Genomic DNA, 22,475 nt, shown 5'->3' with positions numbered 1-22,475 from the left:
TCACTTCTTCCATCGCTAGGGAACTCCTTGTTCCCCCCTGATGGTTGATGTACGCAACAGTTGTCATGTTGTCTGATTGAAACCGTATGAACTTGGCCCTCGCTAGCTGAGGCCAAGCCTTGAGAGCATTGAATATCGCTCTCAGTTCCAGAATATTTATCGGTAGAAGAGATTCTTCCCGAGACCAAAGACCCTGAGCTTTCAGGGATCCCCAGACCGCGCCCCAGCCCATCAGACTGGCGTCGGTCGTGACAATGACCCACTCTGGTCTGCGGAATGTCATCCCTTGTGACAGGTTGTCCAGGGACAGCCACCAACGGAGTGAGTCTCTGGTCCTCTGATTTACTTGTATCTTCGGAGACAAGTCTGTATAGTCCCCATTCCACTGACTGAGCATGCACAGTTGTAATGGTCTTAGATGAATGCGCGCAAAAGGAACTATGTCCATTGCCGCTACCATCAACCCGATCACTTCCATGCACTGAGCTATGGAAGGAAGAGGAACGGAATGAAGTATCCGACAAGAGTCTAGAAGTTTTGTTTTTCTGGCCTCTGTCAGAAAAAACCTCATTTCTAAGGAGTCTATTATTGTTCCCAAGAAGGGAACCCTTGTTGACGGGGATAGAGAACTCTTTTCCACGTTCACTTTCCATCCGTGAGATCTGAGAAAGGCCAGGACAATGTCCGTGTGAGCCTTTGCTTGAGGAAGGGACGACGCTTGAATCAGAATGTCGTCCAAGTAAGGTACTACAGCTAAACACTAAAAAACTCTAAGCCATCTCCGTGGAGATGTTGCCTGTACAACGGCAAAGAGAATGACTGGGGTAGGCGGAGCCTAGGAGGGATCATGTGACCAGCTTTGCTGGGCTCTTTGCCATTTCCTGTTGGGGAAGAGAATATCCCACAAGTAAGGATGACGCCGTGGACCGGACACACCTATGTTGGAGAAATTGATTATAAATGATCAGTTTAGTATTTCTATTGTTCACACTTCTATATTCTCTGTTTTACTATAATGTTATGATAAGCATAAAACAATAATGCATGTAGGGGCTATATAAGTCAATTATAGTCAGTAAGACCAGGTCATTATATGAAACTGCATCAACAAGATCTTAAAGAAATGTAAACATGAAAGTTTTGTATATATCTAGTACACAAATACATAAGACTTACAACTAATGTAATGTAAATGAGTGTGTGTAATTTGAATATAGAAAGGGAGTAATCTATAAAGCAGCATTAGTGAGTGAGAAAACTTGCCGCAAACTGAGAAATCTTATCAAATTTGATGCAAAATGCCATATCTTTATAAAAATAGATAATTTTCACTTAAAAAAAATCATAACACAAAGGCTTTTCAGTCTTGCTGAGAACTAGTACATCTAAGTAATATGTTGTACTCTGACAAGGACAGCAGTAAAATAAAAATGTATTTGCGTAGTTAATTTGCTTTATTGTTATTTAACAAAAAATCCTGACGGAGTAGAAAAATATTCATGAATCAATACTTTGATCTATTATCATACAAGAATGTATTCCTTTTTTCACATTTATACTATAGGCAGGCCTTGTCATATCTGTTCATGGTCACTGGAAAGTTCACGTCACTACTGACAGAAGTGCTACAGTCATATATTATTGTGACAGCCCAAATGTATTTTTTCTGTCATTCTTCTGATAAGAAAGCCTGTTATTTAACACATATCATCTGCATTCTCATTACTGACATTTGTGAATCATCCGTTATATGGTTGACTGGCGACTCAATACAGGTTAGAGCTTCAGCAAGTCAAAATATTGTCTCTGGATAGCTACTTCCTATACTCCACAGAGCTTACTCCCATACATTAATGGAACACAAAAGGACAGTGACTGGTTATGCCTAACAGCAGGTATGACAGTTTTACAATGGAGTCATTTTAAAGCACTTTCAAGCTACAGTAGCTCCCATTTCTTTCACATTTTTTTTTCTCTTTTCTTTTGTTCAATGGTTATTTCTCATAGAAAATAAATGTCACCTAACATGATCTGTATAACACAAGACTTGTCAATCATTTCTCTTTAGTGATCACCTTATTTGTTGTATACAAATCTATTAACAATATAACAAACTATCTGAAAAAAGCAGTTTAGATAAGGTCATCTTAAAAATATAATCATAAAATAGAAGTAGATACATTTTAAAGTTTGGGGTAAAATTCAGTTAATGTAATAATATATAGTAAATTAAAAGCCCTTCCCCAATGGACTTTTTCCCAAGCACTTAATGCCTTAATGACCATCGCCATACCCTGTAAGATGCTGCTGTCCTGGGCCTCTCTCTGCCGCAATCTCGCTAGCAGTGGTGAAATTGCACTATTTTTGCATGCCCCACAAGTTGCATAGTTGTCGATGCAGAGAGAGACACTCTGTGTCTCTCGCTGCATCGGTTGTGACGATCGTTGGTGGTGTGGGAGGGTTAGAAGGGAGGCGGGTGGATGGCCCATCGCTGGAGGGGGAGGGAGGGGCAGGAACTTGTGGGACCCCTACACTACGGTTAAAATTAAATGGTGAGAGCAGAAGGTTTGAGGGAAGGAGGGTTGGAGGAGGGAGCGGGAATAGAGGGTAGGGGAGACAATCTTGGTGGTGGAGGTGGGATAAATGAGAGGGGCAGCTACACTAAAAAAAAATTCCTTTTTATTATATAAAAATTATAGAAAACTGGGTACTAGCAACAGTTGCCAGTACCTAAGATAGTGGAAATTAGTTAGAGGGGAGAGGGTTAAAAAACTTTTTGGGAGGGATCAGGGGGGAGGGAAGGTAAGGGGGTAATCATACACTGAAGAAAATAATAAGAAAATAATAATTATAAAAAAAAGTCTAAAACTGCATACTGGCAGACTGTCTGCCAGTACTTAAGATGGGGCTGACCAGTGGGGAGTGAGGGAGGGAAAATAGCTGTTTGAGAGGGGGATCAGGGGGTGGGAAGGGTCAGGTGGGAGGGCAATCTCTACACTAAAGCTAAAATTAACCTTACAAGATACCAGATTAACCCCTTCACTGCTGAGAATAATAAAAGTGTGGTGTACAGCTGCAATTAGCAGCCTTCTAATTACCAAAAAGCAATGGCAAAGCTATATATGTCTGCTATTTTTGAACAAAGGGATCCCAGAGAAGCTTTTACAATAATTTGTGCCATGATTGTACAAGTGGTATGTAAATAATTTAGGTCCTAAATTTAGAAACCTAAAGTTTGTGAAAAAGTATTTTTTTTTTCTTATATGATCGCATTTGGCCGTGATATGATGGCATGAAATATACCAAAATGGGCCTAGATCAATACTTTGGGTTGTCTACAAAAATATATATATAGTTTTTATAGGTAAATAAAAAAAAACAAAAAAAAAACAAGGCTCTATTTCTGTTTAAATGGAGTGATGGCTAAAATGCTAAAAATGCTCTGGTCTTTTTGGAATGTTTTAGTCTGAAAAGCCCAGTCCTTAAGGGGTTAAGGAAAAAATAATAATACTTATGATATTACATTCCCTCATCACCATAACCATTGCAGCAAATACTTCTTTGTGTTATCTACACATCCACAAAGCGTATAGTACCAAAGATACGACAACGACATAGAATATGGTAATAAAATAAAGCCTGATATTTATTTTCATTTTAGGTGGATGAAGGTCTTTAACAACATCTTTTTATTTATTTTTCGCTTGCAAATTTTTTTATAAAAATTTTTAATTATGGACTTACATACAAAATAATGTGTACAGGCATAAAGAACAACGTGACACAGAGAAAGTACAGAATAAAACTGTAAAAACAACATCTAATAGGAAATGAAACAGTCCATTTTTTAACCCCTGGAATTCTCAGTTGGTTCACCCTTGGACCTCCAGAAGGATGTGATTTTTTATATGAGAGGATATTATAGAGTCAAATTAATTCAAAGGCCTATTATTAGGTTAATTGCAAAAAGAAAGTGAAAATGAAGAGGTCATTGAGCAAAAATAAAATAAAAAACTTCAATTGGACAGTTAGAGTGTGGGTTATTACAACTGTAGATTCACTGATCTATGAGACTTCTCTGTCAGCGAGAGCACTGCTAAGAGACAAACTATATTGGTATTATAAATACGGATAAATTTACTGCAGTGGAAGGGATACAGTGTGCTATATGTGGGCACTATGGGAAAACAGGTTAGTTAATAACATTGCAATTAGTACGGCCTTCTGTTCCCCAAGGTAAAATAGAGGAGCCTTACGTAAAGATGAGAGATGAGGTGCTGGGTGGGAGGCAGCACATGAAAGGGTATTGGTTAGAGCAATAAAGATAGTCTATTATAAATATAATCAAACCATGATTTAACGGTAATAAGTGATCGTATTATATGTTATATTAGGGCAACCCTCTAATGGTTAAATAAGTGTATTGACATCTTCTTAGGGGATTTTGAGTGATTGGCATTTTTACAGACAATGTCTAATATAGTATATGGTGACAATTAATGCCTAATGTATAGTGATCGAGTATTCTAACCGGCCGCCAGCCGTGAGGCGGAGGTAAAAAAAAAAATATTATATTCCATCATGGGCAATATCAATATGCTGGAAAGCAAGTGGTAATGTTGTGCTATGCTGCTTCCCTATTTGAAATTAGTGTGATATGGGTGAATAAAAGATTTCTTAGCACCGTAAGATTATGTACAGTGTCAACATGTCAGACAAACAATTAATATTAAAGGGACAGTATACATCAATTTTCATTTAACTGCATACGTAATAGACACTACTATAAAGAATAATATGCACAAATACTGATCTAAATATCCAGTATAAAACCATTAAAAAAACTTACTTAGAAGCTCCCAGTTTAGCATTGTTAAAAAGGTTAGCTGGATCGGTCCACGGCGTCATCCTTACTTGTGGGAATATCTCTTCCCCAACAGGAAATGGCAAAGAGTCCCAGCAAAGCTGGCCATATAGTCCCTCCTAGGCTCCGCCCACCCCAGTCATTCGACCGATGGACAGGAGGAAAAATATAGGAGAAACCATATGGTACCGTGGTGACTGTAGTTAGAGAAAATAATTCATCAGACCTGATTAAAAAACCAGGGCGGGCCGTGGACCGGACACACGGTTGGAGAAAGTAATTTATCAGGTAAGCATAAATTCTGTTTTCTCCAACATTGGTGTGTCCGGTCCACGGCGTCATCCTTACTTGTGGGAACCAATACCAAAGCTTTAGGACACGGATGAAGGGAGGGAGCAAATCAGGTTACCTAAACGGAAGGCACCACGGCTTGCAAAACCTTTCTCCCAAAAATAGCCTCCGAAGAAGCAAAAGTATCAAATTTGTAAAATTTGGCAAAAGTGTGCAGTGAAGACCAAGTCGCTGCCTTACATATCTGGTCAACAGAAGCCTCGTTCTTGAAGGCCCATGTGGAAGCCACAGCCCTAGTGGAGTGAGCTGTGATTCTTTCAGGAGGCTGCCGTCCGGCAGTCTCATAAGCCAATCGGATGATGCTTTTAAGCCAAAAGGAAAGAGAGGTAGAAGTCGCTTTTTGACCTCTCCTTTTACCAGAATAGACAACAAACAAAGAAGATGTTTGTCTGAAATCTTTTGTAGCCTCTAAATAGAATTTTAGAGCACGGACTACGTCCAAATTGTGTAACAAACGTTCCTTCTTTGAAACTGGATTCGGACATAAAGAAGGTACAACTATCTCCTGGTTAATATTCTTGTTAGAAACAACCTTTGGAAGAAAACCAGGCTTAGTACGCAAAAACACCTTATCTGCATGGAACACCAAATAGGGCGGAGAACACTGCAGAGCAGATAACTCTGAAACTCTTCTAGCAGAAGAAATAGCAACCAAAAACAAAACTTTCCAAGATAGTAACTTAATATCTATGGAATGTAGAGGTTCAAACGGAACCCCTTGAAGAACTAAAAGAACTAGATTTAGACTCCAGGGAGGAGTCAAAGGTCTGTAAACAGGCTTGATCCTAACCAGAGCCTGAACAAATGCTTGAACATCTGGCACAGCTGCCAGTCTTTTGTGTAGTAAGACAGATAAAGCAGAGCTCTGTCCCTTTAGAGAACTTGCAGATAATCTTTCTCCAAACCTTCTTGTAGAAAGGAGAGAATCTTAGGAATTTTTATCTTATTCCATGGGAATCCTTTGGATTCACACCAACAGATATATCTTTTCCATATTTTATGGTAAATCTTTCTAGTTACCGGTTTTCTGGCCTGAACCAGAGTATCTATCACAGAATCTGAAAACCCACGCTTTGATAGAATCAAGCGTTCAATCTCCAAGTCGTCAGCTGGAGGGAGACCAGATTTGGATGTTCGAATGGACCCTGAACAAGAAGGTCCTGTCTCAAAGGTAGCTTCCATGGTGGAACCAATGACATATTCACCAGGTCTGCATACCAAGTCCTGCGTGGCCACGCAGGAGCTATCAAGATCACCGAGGCCCTCTCCTGTTTGATCCTGGCTACCAGCCTGGGAATGAGAGGAAACGGTGGAAACACATAAGCTAGGTTGAAGGTCCAAGGTGCTACTAGTGCATCTACTAGAGTCGCCTTGGGATCCCTGGATCTAGACCCGTAGCAAGGAACCTTGAAGTTCTGACGAGATGCCATCAGATCCATGTCCGGAATGCCCCATAATTGAGTTAGTTGGGCAAAGATCTCCGGGTGGACGACTCAGATAATCCGCTTCCCAGTTTTCCACACCTGGGATGTGGATCGCAGATAGGTGGCAGGAGTGATCCTCCGCCCATTGAATTATTTTGGTCACTTCTTTCATCGCCAGGGAATTCCTTGTTCCCCCCTGATGATTGATATACGCAACGATCGTTATGTTGTCTGATTGGAATCTTATGAATCTGGCCTTTGCTAGCTGAGGCCAAGTCCTGAGAGCATTGAAGATCGCTCTTAGTTCCAGAATGTTTATCGGGAGAAGAGACTCTTCCCGAGACCATAGTCCCTGAGCTTTCAGGGATTCCCAGACCGCGCCCCAGCCCACTAGACTGGCGTCGGTCGTGAAAATGACCCACTCTGGTCTGCGGAAGCTCATTCCCTGGGATAGATGGTCCAGGGTCAGCCACCAACGGAGTGAATCTCTGGTCTTCTGATCTACCTGAATCATTGGAGACAAGTCTGTATAGTCCCCATTCCACTGTTTGAGCATGCACAGTTGTAATGGTCTTAGATGAATTTGTGCAAAAGGAACTATGTCCATTGCTGCAACCATCAACCCTACTACTTCCATGCACTGCGCTATGGAAGGACGTGGAACAGAATGAAGAACTTGACAAGTGCTTAGAAGTTTTGACTTTCTGACCTCTGTCAGAAAAATCCTAATTTCTAAGGAATCTATTATTGTTCCCAAGAAGGGAACTCTTGTTGACGGAGACAGAGAACTTTTTTCTATGTTCACCTTCCATCCGTGTGATCTGAGAAAGGCCAGAACGATGTCTGTATGAGCCTTTGCTTTTGACAGGGACGAAGCTTGTATTAGAATGTCGTCCAAGTAAGGTACTACTGCAATGCCCCTCGGTCTTAGAACCGCTAGAAGGGACCCTAGTACCTTTGTGAAAATCATTGGAGCAGTGGCTAACCCGAATGGGAGGGCCACAAACTGGTAATGTTTGTCCAGAAAGGCGAACCTTAGGAACTGATGATGTTCTTTGTGGATAGGAATATGTAGGTACGCATCCTTTAGATCCACGGTAGTCATAAATTGACCTTCCTGGATAGTGGGTAGAATCGTTCGAATGGTTTCCATCTTGAACGATGGTACCCTGAGAAATTTGTTTAGGATCTTCAAATCCAAAATTGGTCTGAAAGTTCCCTCTTTTTTGGGAACTACGAACAGATTTGAATAAAATCCCATTCCTTGTTCCTTTATTGGAACTGGGTGTATCACTCCCATCTTTAACAGGTCTTCTACACAATGTAAGAACGCCTGTCTCTTTATTTGGTTTAAGGATAAGTGAGACATGTGGAACCTTCCCCTTGGGGGTAGTTCCCTGAATTCCAGAAGATAACCCTGAGAAACTATTTCTAGTGCCCAGGGATCCTGAACATCTCTTGCCCAAGCCTGAGCAAAGAGAGAGAGTCTGCCCCCTACTAGATCCGGTCCCGGATCGGGGGCTACTCCTTCATGCTGTTTTGTTAGCAGCAGCAGGCTTCTTGGCCTGCTTACCCTTGTTCCAGCCTTGCATCGGTTTCCAGGCTGGTTTGGGTTGTGAGGCATTACCCTCTTGCTTAGAGGATGCAGAATTAGAGGCCGGTCCGTTCCTGAAATTGCGAAAGGAACGAAAATTAGACTTATTCTTGGCCTTGAAAGGCCTATCTTGTGGAAGGGCGTGGCCCTTTCCCCCAGTGATGTCTGAGATAATCTCTTTCAATTCTGGTTCAAATAGAGTTTTACCTTTGAAAGGGATGTTAAGCAATTTTGTCTTGGAAGACACATCCGCTGACCAAGACTTTAGCCAAAGCGCTCTGCGCGCCACGATTGCAAACCCTGAATTTTTCGCCGCTAATCTAGCTAATTGCAAAGCGGCATCTAAAATAAAAGAGTTAGCCAACTTAAGTGCGTGAACTCTGTCCATAACCTCCTCATATGGAGTCTCTCTACTGAGCGACTTTTCTAGTTCCTCGAACCAGAACTACGCTGCTGTAGTGACAGGAACAATGCACGAAATGGGTTGTAGAAGGTAACCTTGCTGTACAAAAATCTTTTTAAGCAAACCCTCCAATTTTTTATCCATAGGATCTTTGAAAGCACAACTATCCTCGATAGGAATAGTAGTGCGCTTGTTTAGAGTAGAAACTGCCCCCTCGACCTTAGGGACTGTCTGCCATAAGTCCTTTCTGGGGTCGACCATAGGAAATAATTTCTTAAATATAGGGGGGGGAACAAAAGGTATGCCGGGCTTTTCCCACTCCTTATTCACTATGTCCGCCACCCGCTTGGGTATAGGAAAAGCGTCGGGGTGCACCGGAACCTCTAGAAACTTGTCCATCTTACATAATTTCTCTGGAATGACCAAGTTGTCACAATCATCCAGAGTAGATAACACCTCTTTAAGCAGTGCGCGGAGATGTTCTAATTTAAATTTAAATGTCACAACATCAGGTTCAGCTTGTTGAGAAATTTTTTCTGAATCTGAAATTTCCCCATCTGACAAAACCTCCCTCATGGCCACTTCAGATTGGTGTGAGGGTATGACAGAACAATTATCATCAGCGCCCTCCTGCTCTTCAGTGCTTAAAAAGCTTTCTCTGATATGTAGGCATTTTGGATAAAATATTTGCTATGGAGTTATCCATTACAGCCGTCAATTGTTGTATGGTAATAAGCATTGGCGCGCTAGATGTACTAGGGGCCTCCTGCGTGGAAAAACTGGTGTAGACACAGTAGGAGATGATGTAGTATCATGTTTACTCCCCTCATCTGAGGAATCATCTTGGGCAATTTCATTATCTGTGGCAGTACTGTCCTTACTTTGTTTGGACGCTATGGCACAATTATCACACAAATTTAAATGGGGAGACACATTGGCTTTCATACATATAGAACATAGCTTATCCGAAGGCACAGACATGTTAAACAGGCTTAAACTTGTCAATAAAGCACAAAAAACGTTTTAAAACAAAACCGTTACTGTCTCTTTAAATTTTAAACAGAAAACACTTTATTACTGAATATGTGAAAAAGTATGAAGGAATTGTTCAAAAATTACCAAAATTTCACCACAGTGTCTTAAAGCATTAAGAGTATTGCACACCAATTTTCAGAGCTTTAACCCCTAAAATAACGGAACCGGAGCCGTTTACAAATTTAAACCCTATACAGTCCCAGCTATAGCCTTTGCTGTGACCTAACCAAGCCCAGAGGGGAATACGATACCAAGTGACGCCTTCTAGAAACTTTTCCAGCTACTTTCAGATCCTCACACATGCATCTGCATGTCTTGCTCTCAAAAACAACTGCGCAGTAATGGCGCGAAAATGAGGCTCAGCCTACAACTGGGAAGGCCCTCCCTGACTGAAAAAGGTGTCTAACATAGTGCCTGCCGTTAAAAAACGTTCCACAAGTTTATAAATGTGAATTATCAGCATAAACATGTATAAAATGCCCAAATAAAGCAATCGATTTAGCCCATAAAAGTGTCTACCAGTTTTATAGCCCATATTAAGCCCTTTATTCTGTTTTCTTGACTAAGAAAATGGCTTACCGGTCCCCATGAGGGGAAATGACAGCCTTCCAGCATTACATGGTCTTGTTAGAAATATGGCTAGTCATACCTTAAGCAGAAAAGTCTGCTAACCGTTTCCCCCAACTGAAGTTACTTCATCTCAACAGTCCTATGTGGAAACAGCAATCGATTTTAGTTACTGTCTGCTAAAATCATCTTCCTCTCACAAACAGAAATCTTCATCCTTTTCTGTTTCAGAGTAAATAGTACATACCAGCACTATTTTAAAATAACAAACACTTGATAGAAGAATAAAAAACTACATTTAAACACCAAAAAACTCTTAACCATCTCCGTGGAGATGTTGCCTGTGCAACGGCAAAGAGAATGACTGGGGTGGGCGGAGCCTAGGAGGGACTATATGGCCAGTTTTGCTGGGACTCTTTGCCATTTCCTGTTGGGGAAGAGATATTCCCACAAGTAAGGATGACGCCGTGGACCGGACACACCAATGTTGGAGAAAGCAGACCCTCCCCCTTCCTCTGCATATGAAAAGACTCTTTACACAAACAGGAGCAAGCTGGAATAGCTATACATTAGTATTCTCCTACAAATTAGGGGTTTGGTTAAGAGTCTGAAAATCAATGCAATGCTATTTAAAAATAAGCAAAACTATAAAAAAAAAAGATGTATAGGCTATATAAATGGATCATCTACAAAACATTTATGCAAAGAAAAATCTAGTGTATAATGTCCCTTTAAAGGGACAGTCAACACCAGAATTGCTGTTGTTTTAAAAGATAGATAATCCCTTAATTACCTATTCCCCAGCTTTGCATAACCAACACAGTTATAAAAATACACTTTTTACCTCTGTAATTACCTTGTATCTAAGTCTTTGAAGACTGCCCCCTTATTTCAGTTCTTTTGACAGACTTACATTTTAGTCAATCAGTGCTCGCTCACTCCACGGTACATTCACGTGCATGAGCTCAATGTTATCTATATGAAACACATGAACTAATGCCCTCTAGTGGTAAAAAACTGTCAAAATGCATTTAGATTAGAGGCGGCCTTCAAGATCTAAGAAATTAGCATATGAACCTCCTAGGTTTAGCTTTCAACTAAGCAAAAACGGTGATAAAAGGAAATTTATGCTTACCTGATAAATTTCTTTCTTTCCGGATACGGTGAGTCCACGGCTTCATCAATTACTGTTGGGAATATCACTCCTGGCCAGCAGGAGGAGGCAAAGAGCATCACAGCCAAACTGTCAAGTATCACTTCCCTTCCCACAACCCCCAGTCATTCGATGAAAGGAAAAAGGAGAAAAAAAGAAGTAACACAAGGTGTAGAGGTGCCTGAAGTTTAATATAAAACAACTGTCTTGAAATAAAGGGCGGGCCGTGGACTCATCATATCCGGAAATAAATTATTCAGGTAAGCGTAAATTTCCTTTTCTTTCCTAAGATATGGTGAGTCCACGGCTTCATCGATTACTGTTGGGAATCAGTACCAAAGCTAGAAGACACAGATGAATAGGGAGGGACAACACAGGCAGAACGAAACAGAAGGCACCACCTCTTGAATAACCTTACTCCAATTTTAAATATATAGACGGTCACGTATGCAAAGCAAAAATGCCGAGCCGGATTAAAACTCACAACCTTCCAATCCAGAAGCATCAGTGCTAACACTAGGCTACGCCAGTGTGCTAAAATGTATAAAATGTGGAAAAAGTATGGAAGGAAGACCAAGTTGCCGCCTGCAAATCTGTTCCACAGAAGCTTCATTTTTGAAAGCCCAAGAAGAAGAGACAGCCCTCGAGTAATGAGGCATAACTCAGGAGACTGCAGCCCAGCAGTCTGAAAAGCAAACAAATTAAGCTTCTCAACCAGAGAAAGAGAAGTAGCAGTAGTTCTCTGTTACAGAAAAAACAAACAAAACCAGAACACTGGCAAAAACCCTAGTTGCCAGTAGAAAAAATATTAAAACACGCACAACATCCAGGATGTGCAACCACATTCCTCAAGATATAAGAATGAGGACTAAAAAACAATTTCCCAAACAATATTTCCACTTAGGAAAAAAAATCGCCATAACCGAAAAAAGATAAGGCAAATTAAACTGCAAAGCTGAGAGTGCCTAAACTCTCCGAGCAGAAGATATAGCAAAAAAAGGAAAAAACTTCCAAGATAAAAATTTTAAAATCTATGGAATGCTAAAGCTCAAACTGAGCCTGCGACAAACCTCAAAACAAGGTAAAAACTCCAAGAGGAGCAACAGACTTAAACATAGGCCTGATAAAAACCAGAGTCTGACAAAAAAGGTTACACTTCTGGCACATCCGCCAGACCCTTGTGTAAAAAAGGAAAACGCAGCATCCTCCAGACCGTCCCGGAGAAGGACAAAACCCCTAGGAATCCTGACCCTACTTCCAAGAGTAGTTCATGAATTCACACCAATCAGGGAATTTACGCCAAACCTTATGGCAAAAATTACCAGTAACAGGTATGCGAGCTTGAATCATGGTCTCAAATGATCGATTCAGAAAAAACACGTTTAGACAGAACTAAGCATTCAATCTGCAAGCGGAAAGCTTCAGAGAAAACGTACCCTGAAATAGAAGGTCCATCTTCAGGAACAACCACCAAGGTGGAAGAAAAAACATCTCTGCTAGGTCTAAATACCAGATCCTGCGAGACTATGCAGGAACTATTAAAATAAAGATGCTCACTCCCATTTGATATGAGCAATGACTCGTGGAAGGAGAGCAATTAGACTGAAATCCCAAGGGACCATCAGGGTATTTAGCAGAGCAGTCTGCTTTTCTCTTGACCTTAAACAGAACTTGGAAGCCTGGCGTACTGCCTTCTCCAACTCCAGCACCCCTCATTTGAGGGTTAAGCTTGAAAACACCTCAGGGAGATGTGCCCACTCCCCAGGCGAAACATCTGACTGGTCAAGAAGACCGCTCTGAAGATGGGACGTTCCTCCTCACTCAACACTGCCTTCAGAGCCTCTGTGAGCATCCACTTTGCTGAGACAGGCCCAGGAGTTAATAGAAAGACCCTTCCAGGCAGCCCAGCACAGATAGGTACATAACTATCTGTGCTTGAACTGACCCTTTTGGACCAAAGGAAGAAAGAAACCACTGGTTTTCATCTTGAAAGGACTGTACCCTAAGTCAACTTGTTTAGACACTTTAGATTTAAAGTTAACAACCAGCACCCAGAGGTGGATTTGAATCCTGGACCTTCTGTTTGTAAGCCCAGTGTGCTAACCACTAAGCCACAACAGAGCATCTACCATAGGACAATATATTCTTTTTTATGCGGAACCACGAACAGGAATGAATAGAATTCTAGACCCTGTTCCCATACAGGAACTGGAACTAACACTCACAGGGAAGAGGTCCCAAACACACTTCAAAAATGCCTCACTGTTATCTGGTCTGCAGATAAATTGAGAGGTAGAACCTGACTCTGGGAGGAAAGGTATGAATTCTATGTAGAGACCCTGAGATACTGTGTCTGCAGCCTATCTGTGATATCTCGTATCCATTATCCAAAATATTCATGTCAAATCAGGAGCAAGCAAGGTCTTACCCTTTTAGGGAAGCACCAGAAGCTTGGACTCAGAGGAAAGTCCACTGACCACAACGCCCCGCAGACAAGCTTGATAGCCTTAATACTGTTCTGGATCTCCTACAAAGGAGACCCTACCAAAATGAAATCAAACAAGGTGTCGCCCCAATAGAATGCCGCACTTGACACAGTGGCAATACAAACCTGCATGTAAACCTCCAACCTAGTCCATTGATCCTGAAAAGAACAGCTATACTCTCTAGGAATCGTAGTTCTTTAGCCAGAGCAGAAATGTCCAACTACTTAAGGCACCGTGCGTCATGATATTTAATGGCAGCATTTAATGACAGCAACAAAAAACAACCTTTAAAAGACAGGAGATGGGGAAAGAGGAACCCCTGACTTCACCCATTCCTGAGAAAAATCTCCTAGCATGGTCTGGAACAGAAAGAACTTCCACAAAGGAATCCTAGTATATATAAGGTTTACTAGATTCTTGAGAGTTGACAACGACAGACATATCAGAGTCGCTCCAAAGAAGCTAAACCCTCCTAACCATACACAAAGGTGTCCAAGCTAAAATCTGAAGGATACCAATTCAGCATCAGATGAAGGAATTATATTGTCCAAATCTGAGATTTCACCCTCAGAAGCTACCGACGTATTCTCCTCATCAGACCTATGAGGAAGGGCAACCTGCATAGCAGTAGGTGAAACAGAAACCTTACTATCTGAATCTCTAATATTCCTCTTCTTATTTTCCATTAGCATAGGGAAGGAAGATAATGCCGCAGAGATTGCAGAAAATACCTGAGCAAAAATAAACCTGCAAGCAAATAAGCTCCTCCAGGAGACTGAGAGGAAAACGCAAGGCACAGTATGTGACGCCAAAAGGCTAGGGAGATTTTATGGAGAAACTGTTGTTTTGGCTAATGTCACCCTGAGAGACATTGACTCAGAGATTAGTAATCTATAATTATGCAGCACAGAATTTTGTATGTTAAACAAATTGTGCCGCAGGTTCTATATTAATTAACACACAGAGAACCCCATGTCCTGGCATTTAGTACTTATATACCAGACAGAAAGGGGGTATGAGAATCCAGTAACTATATGCTCTATATCACAAGAGATAAATTTCAAAATACTATAAAAACAAGTCTCTGTACCAGGATGCTGTACCATGCAAAAGTTGTACTGTTATGGTTCTCTCTTTCACCTTCAGTATCACAGTCTGTATTGCATTCTTTGAAGGCCCCATGGGGTCCAAACTCACCGAAGGCAGTTCCGATTGAATGGTTGGAGCAATTAAGGAAGAAATCTTAAACCTCATAGCGTAGGTAACAGCGATTTAAAGAGATCAGTCGAGATCTTGGTAACAGTTCTGTACTGTATACGGTTCTAGATGTGTTGGAGGCCAACTGCAAATGTGGCTCCTGTGGTATGGTCAGACAATCAGGTGTTGCGATGTCGGTGTGAGACCTTGCCTCTAGCGACTTTGTCGAGTGCAGTATGATCTATGATCTTCTTCTCCATGTAAGAGTGTAGCAAATAATCATGAAGTGCTTTTTCTATTAACTTTTGAATGAGGTATTGAATTTTTGTAAAAAATTCTTTGTCGTATTATATGACTCTCTTCTGCCATCTCAAGCTTCGTCAGTTAGTATTATTTTGTAAATGGTGTTTATTTTTTTCCCCGCTGCAGAGATTGTATTGTTGCTAATTAAAGCAAGTTGGTAAATCAGCTTAGTGTCCAGTTAAAGTTCAGTGGTTGACAAATTGCAGTATGTCAGGCTTTGCTGACTGCACTGATGACCCGATTAATCCCAGGGGTGATGCCTAGTAGTATACCGCCGTTTTAGCCCTTAATAAACCGATTGGAGACCTAAGTGTCATATAAAGAGTTAAGAAGGGTTGAAATGGGGCTACAATTAATAAGATTGAGGTGCCTTCATGTATTGTGTTTTTAATGTTGCAGTTGGAGTGCTTTAATCGGCGGAATATTGTGGATCTTTTTAAACATAGACGCTAACACATTTTCGTGCGGTGAGGTCAGAGGCTAGTGAGGCACTGAGTATTATATGCCCGAGAAGCAAATATATGAACCCAAATCACTTCTTTCTCTCTCACTCTCTTTCTCTCACTCACTCTCTTTTATTCTCTCACTCTCTCATTCTCACTTTCTTTCTCTCTCTTTCTCACGCTCTCTCACTCTATTTCTCTCTCACACTCTCTTTCTCTCTCACTCTCTCTTTCTCTCACACTCTCTCTTTCTCTCACACTCTCTCTTTCTTTCTCACTATCTCTCACTCTCTCTATTATTCTCTCACTCACTTTCTTTCTCACTCTCTCTCTTACTCTCTCTCACACTCTCTCTCTCTTTCTTTCACTCTCTCTCTCATTCTCTCTTTCTCTCTCTCTCTCTCTCTCTCTCACACTCTCTTTCTCTCTATCTCACTCTCTTTCCCTTTCACTCTCTCTATCTCACTCTCTCTTTCTCTCACTCTCTCTTTCTTTTTCTCTCTCTTTCTCTCTCACTCTCTTTCTCTCGCACTCTCTTTCTCTCTCACTTTCTTTCTCATTCTCTCACTCACTCTCTTTCTCTCTCTCTCTCTTATTCTCTCACTCACTCTCTCTCTTATTCTCTCACTCACTCTCTTTCTCTCTCTCTCTCTCTCTTATTCTCTCACTCACTCTCTCTCTCTTTCTCAGTCTCTCTTTCTCTCTCTCTCTTTCTTTCTCACTCTCTTTCTCTCTCACTCTCTCTTACACTCTCTTTCTCTCTCACTCAGTTCAAGGGATACCATTCTTTTTTTTAAAAACTTAAAAAATATATATTTTTTCCCCAAGATTATTACAAAAACTGTAATTGCCTCACCTGCCTCCTATGACTGCACGTCACTATATATCAATTTACATTTTGACTAAATTCACTTATATCTCTAATTTCCTATTTCTAAATAACATACAATTTTACATTGAAACATAATTTGATACAATCTCAGTTCCCTTCATTCCATGCCTCATACCCTACTATAATTTAGCAATGATGTCTGATCTTACCCTTTCACATTGCTACAGATGTCTGTATGAAAGTCCTGTCCTTTATAAATTTAAAACTACTGTATAATGGAAAAAAATTACCCCCCAGTAAAAAATACCTTATCTCTGTATAATGGGATAGTGCAAGCCTCCAATAATAATATTCTTAATACAAAGTATTACATAAATAACACCTAACAAACTCTTCAAATTTGTGCTGGAATATATACTATATATGAATGTGGGCACCTCTACTAATTTTTGAGTTCACGTGTTTCAGCCACACCCATTGCTAACAGGTGTATAATATCCAGCACATAGCTATGAAATCTTCATAGAAAAACATTGGCAATACAATGGTCGGTGCTAAAGAGCTCAGTGATTTAAATGTGGCTTTGTCGGTTTGTTAAACTTCTGCCCATACTAGATGTGCTATAATTGTGGAGTGGGAGTGTCTAGAACAGTCCAGCAACAAAGTGGTAGAGCACATAACCCCTCCTTTACTGGCATAGCATAGCTCAATTTCTGTAACTACTTTTATTTCAAATGAGCTCTATTTTAGCTGTCATTTATCAAACTATAGCTCTAATTGGGATTTCCATAGTTCTGCAATTATTCTCCATAATCCAAATGATATTTGTGTTTAACTTTACATTTGTATTCAATAAAAATAGATGCATTTTATTGCATCAGGCAAAAATATGGTATATTTAATTTGCAAGTTTTCATTTTTGTATTAAAAAGTCAGTCACAAAAAAAAGAAGAAAAAACTTACTAGTTGATTCAAGTCGTTTAATATCTCTTGAAGTATCTAGGAAGTATCTCCTCAGAAAAAAGAAAATAATTACAAGGGGAAGTAACGGGATTAAAATCCATGGGATGATCGCTACAGCCACAGCTATCACGCCTAAAATCTGGAGCAGTACCTAAAAACAAAGAAACAAAATGACATGAGTAATGATGCTATGTGTAATTAACAAATGATAAAAAATAATAATAAGTTGTCATACACCTAATGAAGAGAACCAATCAAAAATAAATAAAATAAATACATTTATAACAACATTGAATACAGGACGTCTATTTCAAAATTACAGGGACAGGTAACCCCCAAGTTTTCTGTCATTATTTGAATAGAACATACAATTTTAAACAACTTTCCAATTTACTTCTGTTATCAAGTTTGCTTCATTCTCTTGTTATCATTTACTGAACAGCATTGCACAAATGTCAGCAAGATGAACACATCTAGTTATCCAATCACATGAGACAAATGTGTGCAGGCACCAATCAGCAACTAGCTCCCACTAGTGTAGAATATGTGCATTTTATTTTTCAACAAGGGATACCAAGAGAACGAAGCACATTTGAAAATAGAAGCAAATTGAAAAGTCTCTTAAAATGATATACTGTATCTGAATCATGCAAGTTTTATTTTGACTTTACATTAATGTGGGTGTCATCTTTTCCCCAGTTCCATTTCTTAACAAAAAATAAATTATACTTTTTATGCACCTAAAATTCTATTTTTGAAAGAAATTGGAATATTTCTTTTTACAGAAAATTAGAAACATCACAGTGCCAACGTTTAGCAAAGTCATTCCCAAATATATCAAGCTGGTCATCTTAAAGTGAATGTAAATTTTTGCTTATTAATTGTTACCTACTTGTTCACAATCTTATAAATATTGAAACCGCAATAATATTATTTTAAAATAAATTATGTTTATTGTTATTTTTATCTATAAACTTATCTCCGCTCTATGCATTGCACTCCTCCCAAACGTCTTCTTCCTGTTTTTCCCCCTGCATTATTTTAATATCTACCGCCCACTTGATGACATCAGTTTGAATCGTGTTCCCGATCAGGGCTCTCATTTGCGCATGCGTTTACTATTTGGATGACAATACGCGCATGCGTTAAGCAATCAATACACTAAACCTCGGCACCTCGTTTCACATCGCGCATGCGTTAATACTCAGTAACAAAGTTGAGTTGGTAATGCACTGAGTTGGTAACGTCATCGGGTAGTTTGCGCATGCGCAGTAGATACGCGTGACGTAGGGAACAACTGGCCTGACGCCCCGGGGGTGAGAAAAATAGTTCTAAATAGAAGTGTCAATCATCAAAATAATGTGGGACCATAATGGCGGGCGGAGGAATCGCCTATAAGAATACAACCTAAATTATTAACTATTTCTTTTTAGATTTTGATTTAGAGATTTTGATGAATGAAACTCACTTTTATTTTCGAAATTACACACTATGATGCAGAGCAAGTAGGTTGACTTTACATGCACTTTAAGCAGTAGTTCTAACACCATTTACTTTCAAAATTCAAGTAGCAGCCTTAAGTTTTGTTATATTTATGTGACACCTAATATAATGATACAAAAATATTGTGAACTAATAAGCATACAGAAACAATGTTACACACTTTATGTCAATAAAATTACATTTTTTTAAATACACCAAGGGTCCCAGTATTTTCTAAAGAAAGTTTTGCTAGCCAGGTGCCATTATGAAGTAGCTGGGTGGACACATATTTAATACTTTGCAATATTATAAAATGTTCTGTTTTTATAAATGTTACTTAAAGGGACACTGAACCCAAATGTTTTCTTTTGTGATTCAGATAGAGCATGCAATTTTAAGCAACTTTCTAATTTACTCCTATTAGCAAATGTTCTTCATTCTCTCTTGGTATCTTTATTTGAAACGTGAGAATGTAAGTTTAGATGACGGGCCATTTTTGGTGAACAACCTGGGTTGTTCTTGCTGATTGGTGGATAAATTCATCCACCAATAAACAAGTGCTGTCCAGGGTTCTCGACTTTCTGTTTCATATAAAGATAGCAAGAGAACGGAGAAAAATTGATAATAGGAGTAAATTATAAAATTGCTTAAAATTGCATGCTCTAACTGAATCACAAAAGAAAAAAATTGGGTTCAGTATCCCTTTAAGCTATCAAAAGCATAATTTAACTAATGTATTTAGTGATAATTTGTGGAACAAATATTGAAAAAAATATTAGCTAGTTTTAGATTAATATTGGCTAGTTTTAGACTAATATTAGCTAGTTTTAGATTAATATTGGCTAGTTTTAGATTAATATTAGCTAGTTTTAGACTAATATTAGCTAGTTTTAGATTAATATTGGCTAGTTTTAGATTAATATTGGCTAGTTTTAGATTAATATTAGCTAGTTTTAGATTAATATTGGCTTACATTTTAGCTGAGCGGTCATTAAAATTAGCTGGGTGGGGTGCCCATTAAATAGGTCCTGGTGAGAATATTGGTCCCTTCTTCAGTCATAAATAAAGATGGTCAAATAAAAACAAAACTTACATTCAAAGAGAAGCAATGATGGTGAATCTGATGTGTACAATGCAATTCAGTATCAGAAAAAAACATTCTAATAAGTGAAATGCATGAGTTTGATGCAGTGTAAAGCATTAGTCAAGGGAGGAAATGAATTGCATTTGAATTTGTGAACCAGTTTCACAATGTTTGCAAAAAATGTTGTGGAATATCTGCTTGTTACAGACAAGCAGCTCACAAATCATATTCCTTTCATATTTTTTATTGAAGTATATTCAAAAAGAACACAAAGAAAAAAAAAGTCAAACACAAAACATTTCATTATGATTAACTGCTTGATGTTCAAACAGATCAGGAAACACAAGAAAAAATATCCTCTATGAGGATAGAACAAAGGATGGGTTAGGAAACAACAACGAGATTTAACAAAGAATAAAGTCGTGCTCTGAAAGAGACATCACAAAGCTTAAATGTATGGAGGGAGAAGAAGTGTGCATCTGCCCCTACAATAAACATCTCTGGCAATACTCGCATGATCGCTATGTCAGCGAATGGATGAAGTGTGATCTTCAGTTATTACACAGAGAAATATTTTAGCCACATAAGAAAATACCATTACATATGGGGAATATTTGCACGTAGCGTCAAACATCTTCAGCAACTGGAACTACATTGAAGAAGGGGTTTGTTATTATTTGACTAAAATTTGGTTAACCCTTTCTACTCTTCATATATTTTACACAATTATACAAATATTTATGTTAAAGAAAATTAGTGTTAATATTTTGTTGCACACTAACACCTAATTGCTGTATTTTACCAGGTGCAAACACTTTGTTGCTGTATTTTATTAACAATAAGTATTATCAACTTATTAATATGGTCTTGGTTCCTTACTGCTAATCAGTGTATTTTGCAATTGTTAGTCATGTTCAATAAAACGACTAGTACCTCCCAATATAAAGTCACTACGAAGTGCCGAAATATAAAACTTGTTCAGCAATACCTATACACTCTCAACCTCTAGTCATACCCAACCAGCATAGATTGATTAAAGGGACAGTCTACTCCAGAATTATTATTATTGTTTAAGAAGATAGATAATCCCTTTATTACCCATTCCCCAGTTTTGCATAAAACACGGTTATATTAATATACTTTTTACTTCTGTGATTACCTTGTATCTAAGCCTCTGCAGACTGCCCCTTATCTCAGTTATTTTGACAGACTTGCATTTTAGCCAATCAGTGCTGGCTCATAAGTAACTCCATGGGTGTGAGAACAATGTTATCTATTTGGCACACATGAACTAGCACTGTATAGCTGTGAAAATTGTCAATATGCACTGAGATAAGAGGTGGCTTTAAGGGGCTTAAAAAATAGCATATGAGCCTACCTAGGTTTAGCTTCCAACAAATACCAAGAGAACAAGGCAAATGTGATGGATAAAAGTAAATTTGAAAGTTGTTTAAAACTGCATGTCCTATCTGAACCATGAAAGTTTCATTCTGACTAAACTATCCCTTTAATAATAAAATAGAGGATTGTTAAAACTCTAAGGGTTATATAGTTACTCAACACAATTGTCTAAGTAGACACTCACTTTTTGTTAAAAATTAAATTTTACAAAAAATGTTTAAAGGGCCATAACATTTGAAAATGAGATGCTTTAATTCACTAGAGCATGTAATTTTAAGACAATCGATCCTACACTACTGTGTGTTTTACCCCTGCAAAGCAGTTAAAGTGATGGTAAACTCTCCCCTTTTTAAAATCAGATCTGGAATGTAAGCGCTATTTTAGATGGGGTTTTATTCATCATGTGCAATGAAGATGCGCTATAACTTAGTTATTAATATAGATATGAAATTCAAATACCCCACGTTACACCACTCACTTCAAAAGTCAATTTTCCTGTCAGCTAAATGATTGAATTACTCTCCAATCAATGCTCTAGCTACAACAAAAGTGCCATATGGGGAGAGCGCTGATTGGACAACAATTCAATCCGTTAGCTCACAGAAAATGTAACTTTTGAAGTAGGCGGAGGAGCATGCAGTATTTGAACTTCATATCTATATTAAAAAGCATGTTATACTGCATCTTCATTACAGCTAATGAATTAAACTCCATCTAAAATAGCGCTTACATTCCAGATCTGATTTTAAAAAGGGGAGAGTTTACCATCACTTTAAATACACAGTACAAGTACTGCTCGGGACCCGCAGAGTACTACTGGTCCTAAGCAGAAGCCAATGCTTATCCAATCAGAAGCACAAGTTACAAATTGTGCAGTACTTCTATTGTGTAAA

At 39.0% G+C, this 22,475-nt stretch overlaps 1 protein-coding gene across 1 annotated transcript in view; it reads right to left on the bottom strand.

Annotated features, from left to right (window-relative positions):
- ABCC4 (ATP binding cassette subfamily C member 4) overlaps positions 1-22,475 on the bottom strand; it is a 994,138-nt gene that overhangs the window by 218,470 nt on the left and 753,193 nt on the right. The window contains exon 21 of the mRNA XM_053707839.1: positions 17,616-17,766. Coding sequence (XP_053563814.1) covers positions 17,616-17,766 — 151 coding nt within the window. The remainder of the gene's footprint in view (positions 1-17,615; positions 17,767-22,475) is intronic.

The sequence above is a fragment of the Bombina bombina genome, chromosome 3 (genome assembly GCF_027579735.1).
Source record: "Bombina bombina isolate aBomBom1 chromosome 3, aBomBom1.pri, whole genome shotgun sequence".
NCBI lineage: Eukaryota > Metazoa > Chordata > Amphibia > Anura > Bombinatoridae > Bombina > Bombina bombina.
The sequence above is the reverse complement of the archived record's forward strand: the minus strand, read 5'-3'. Positions and strand labels throughout refer to the sequence as shown.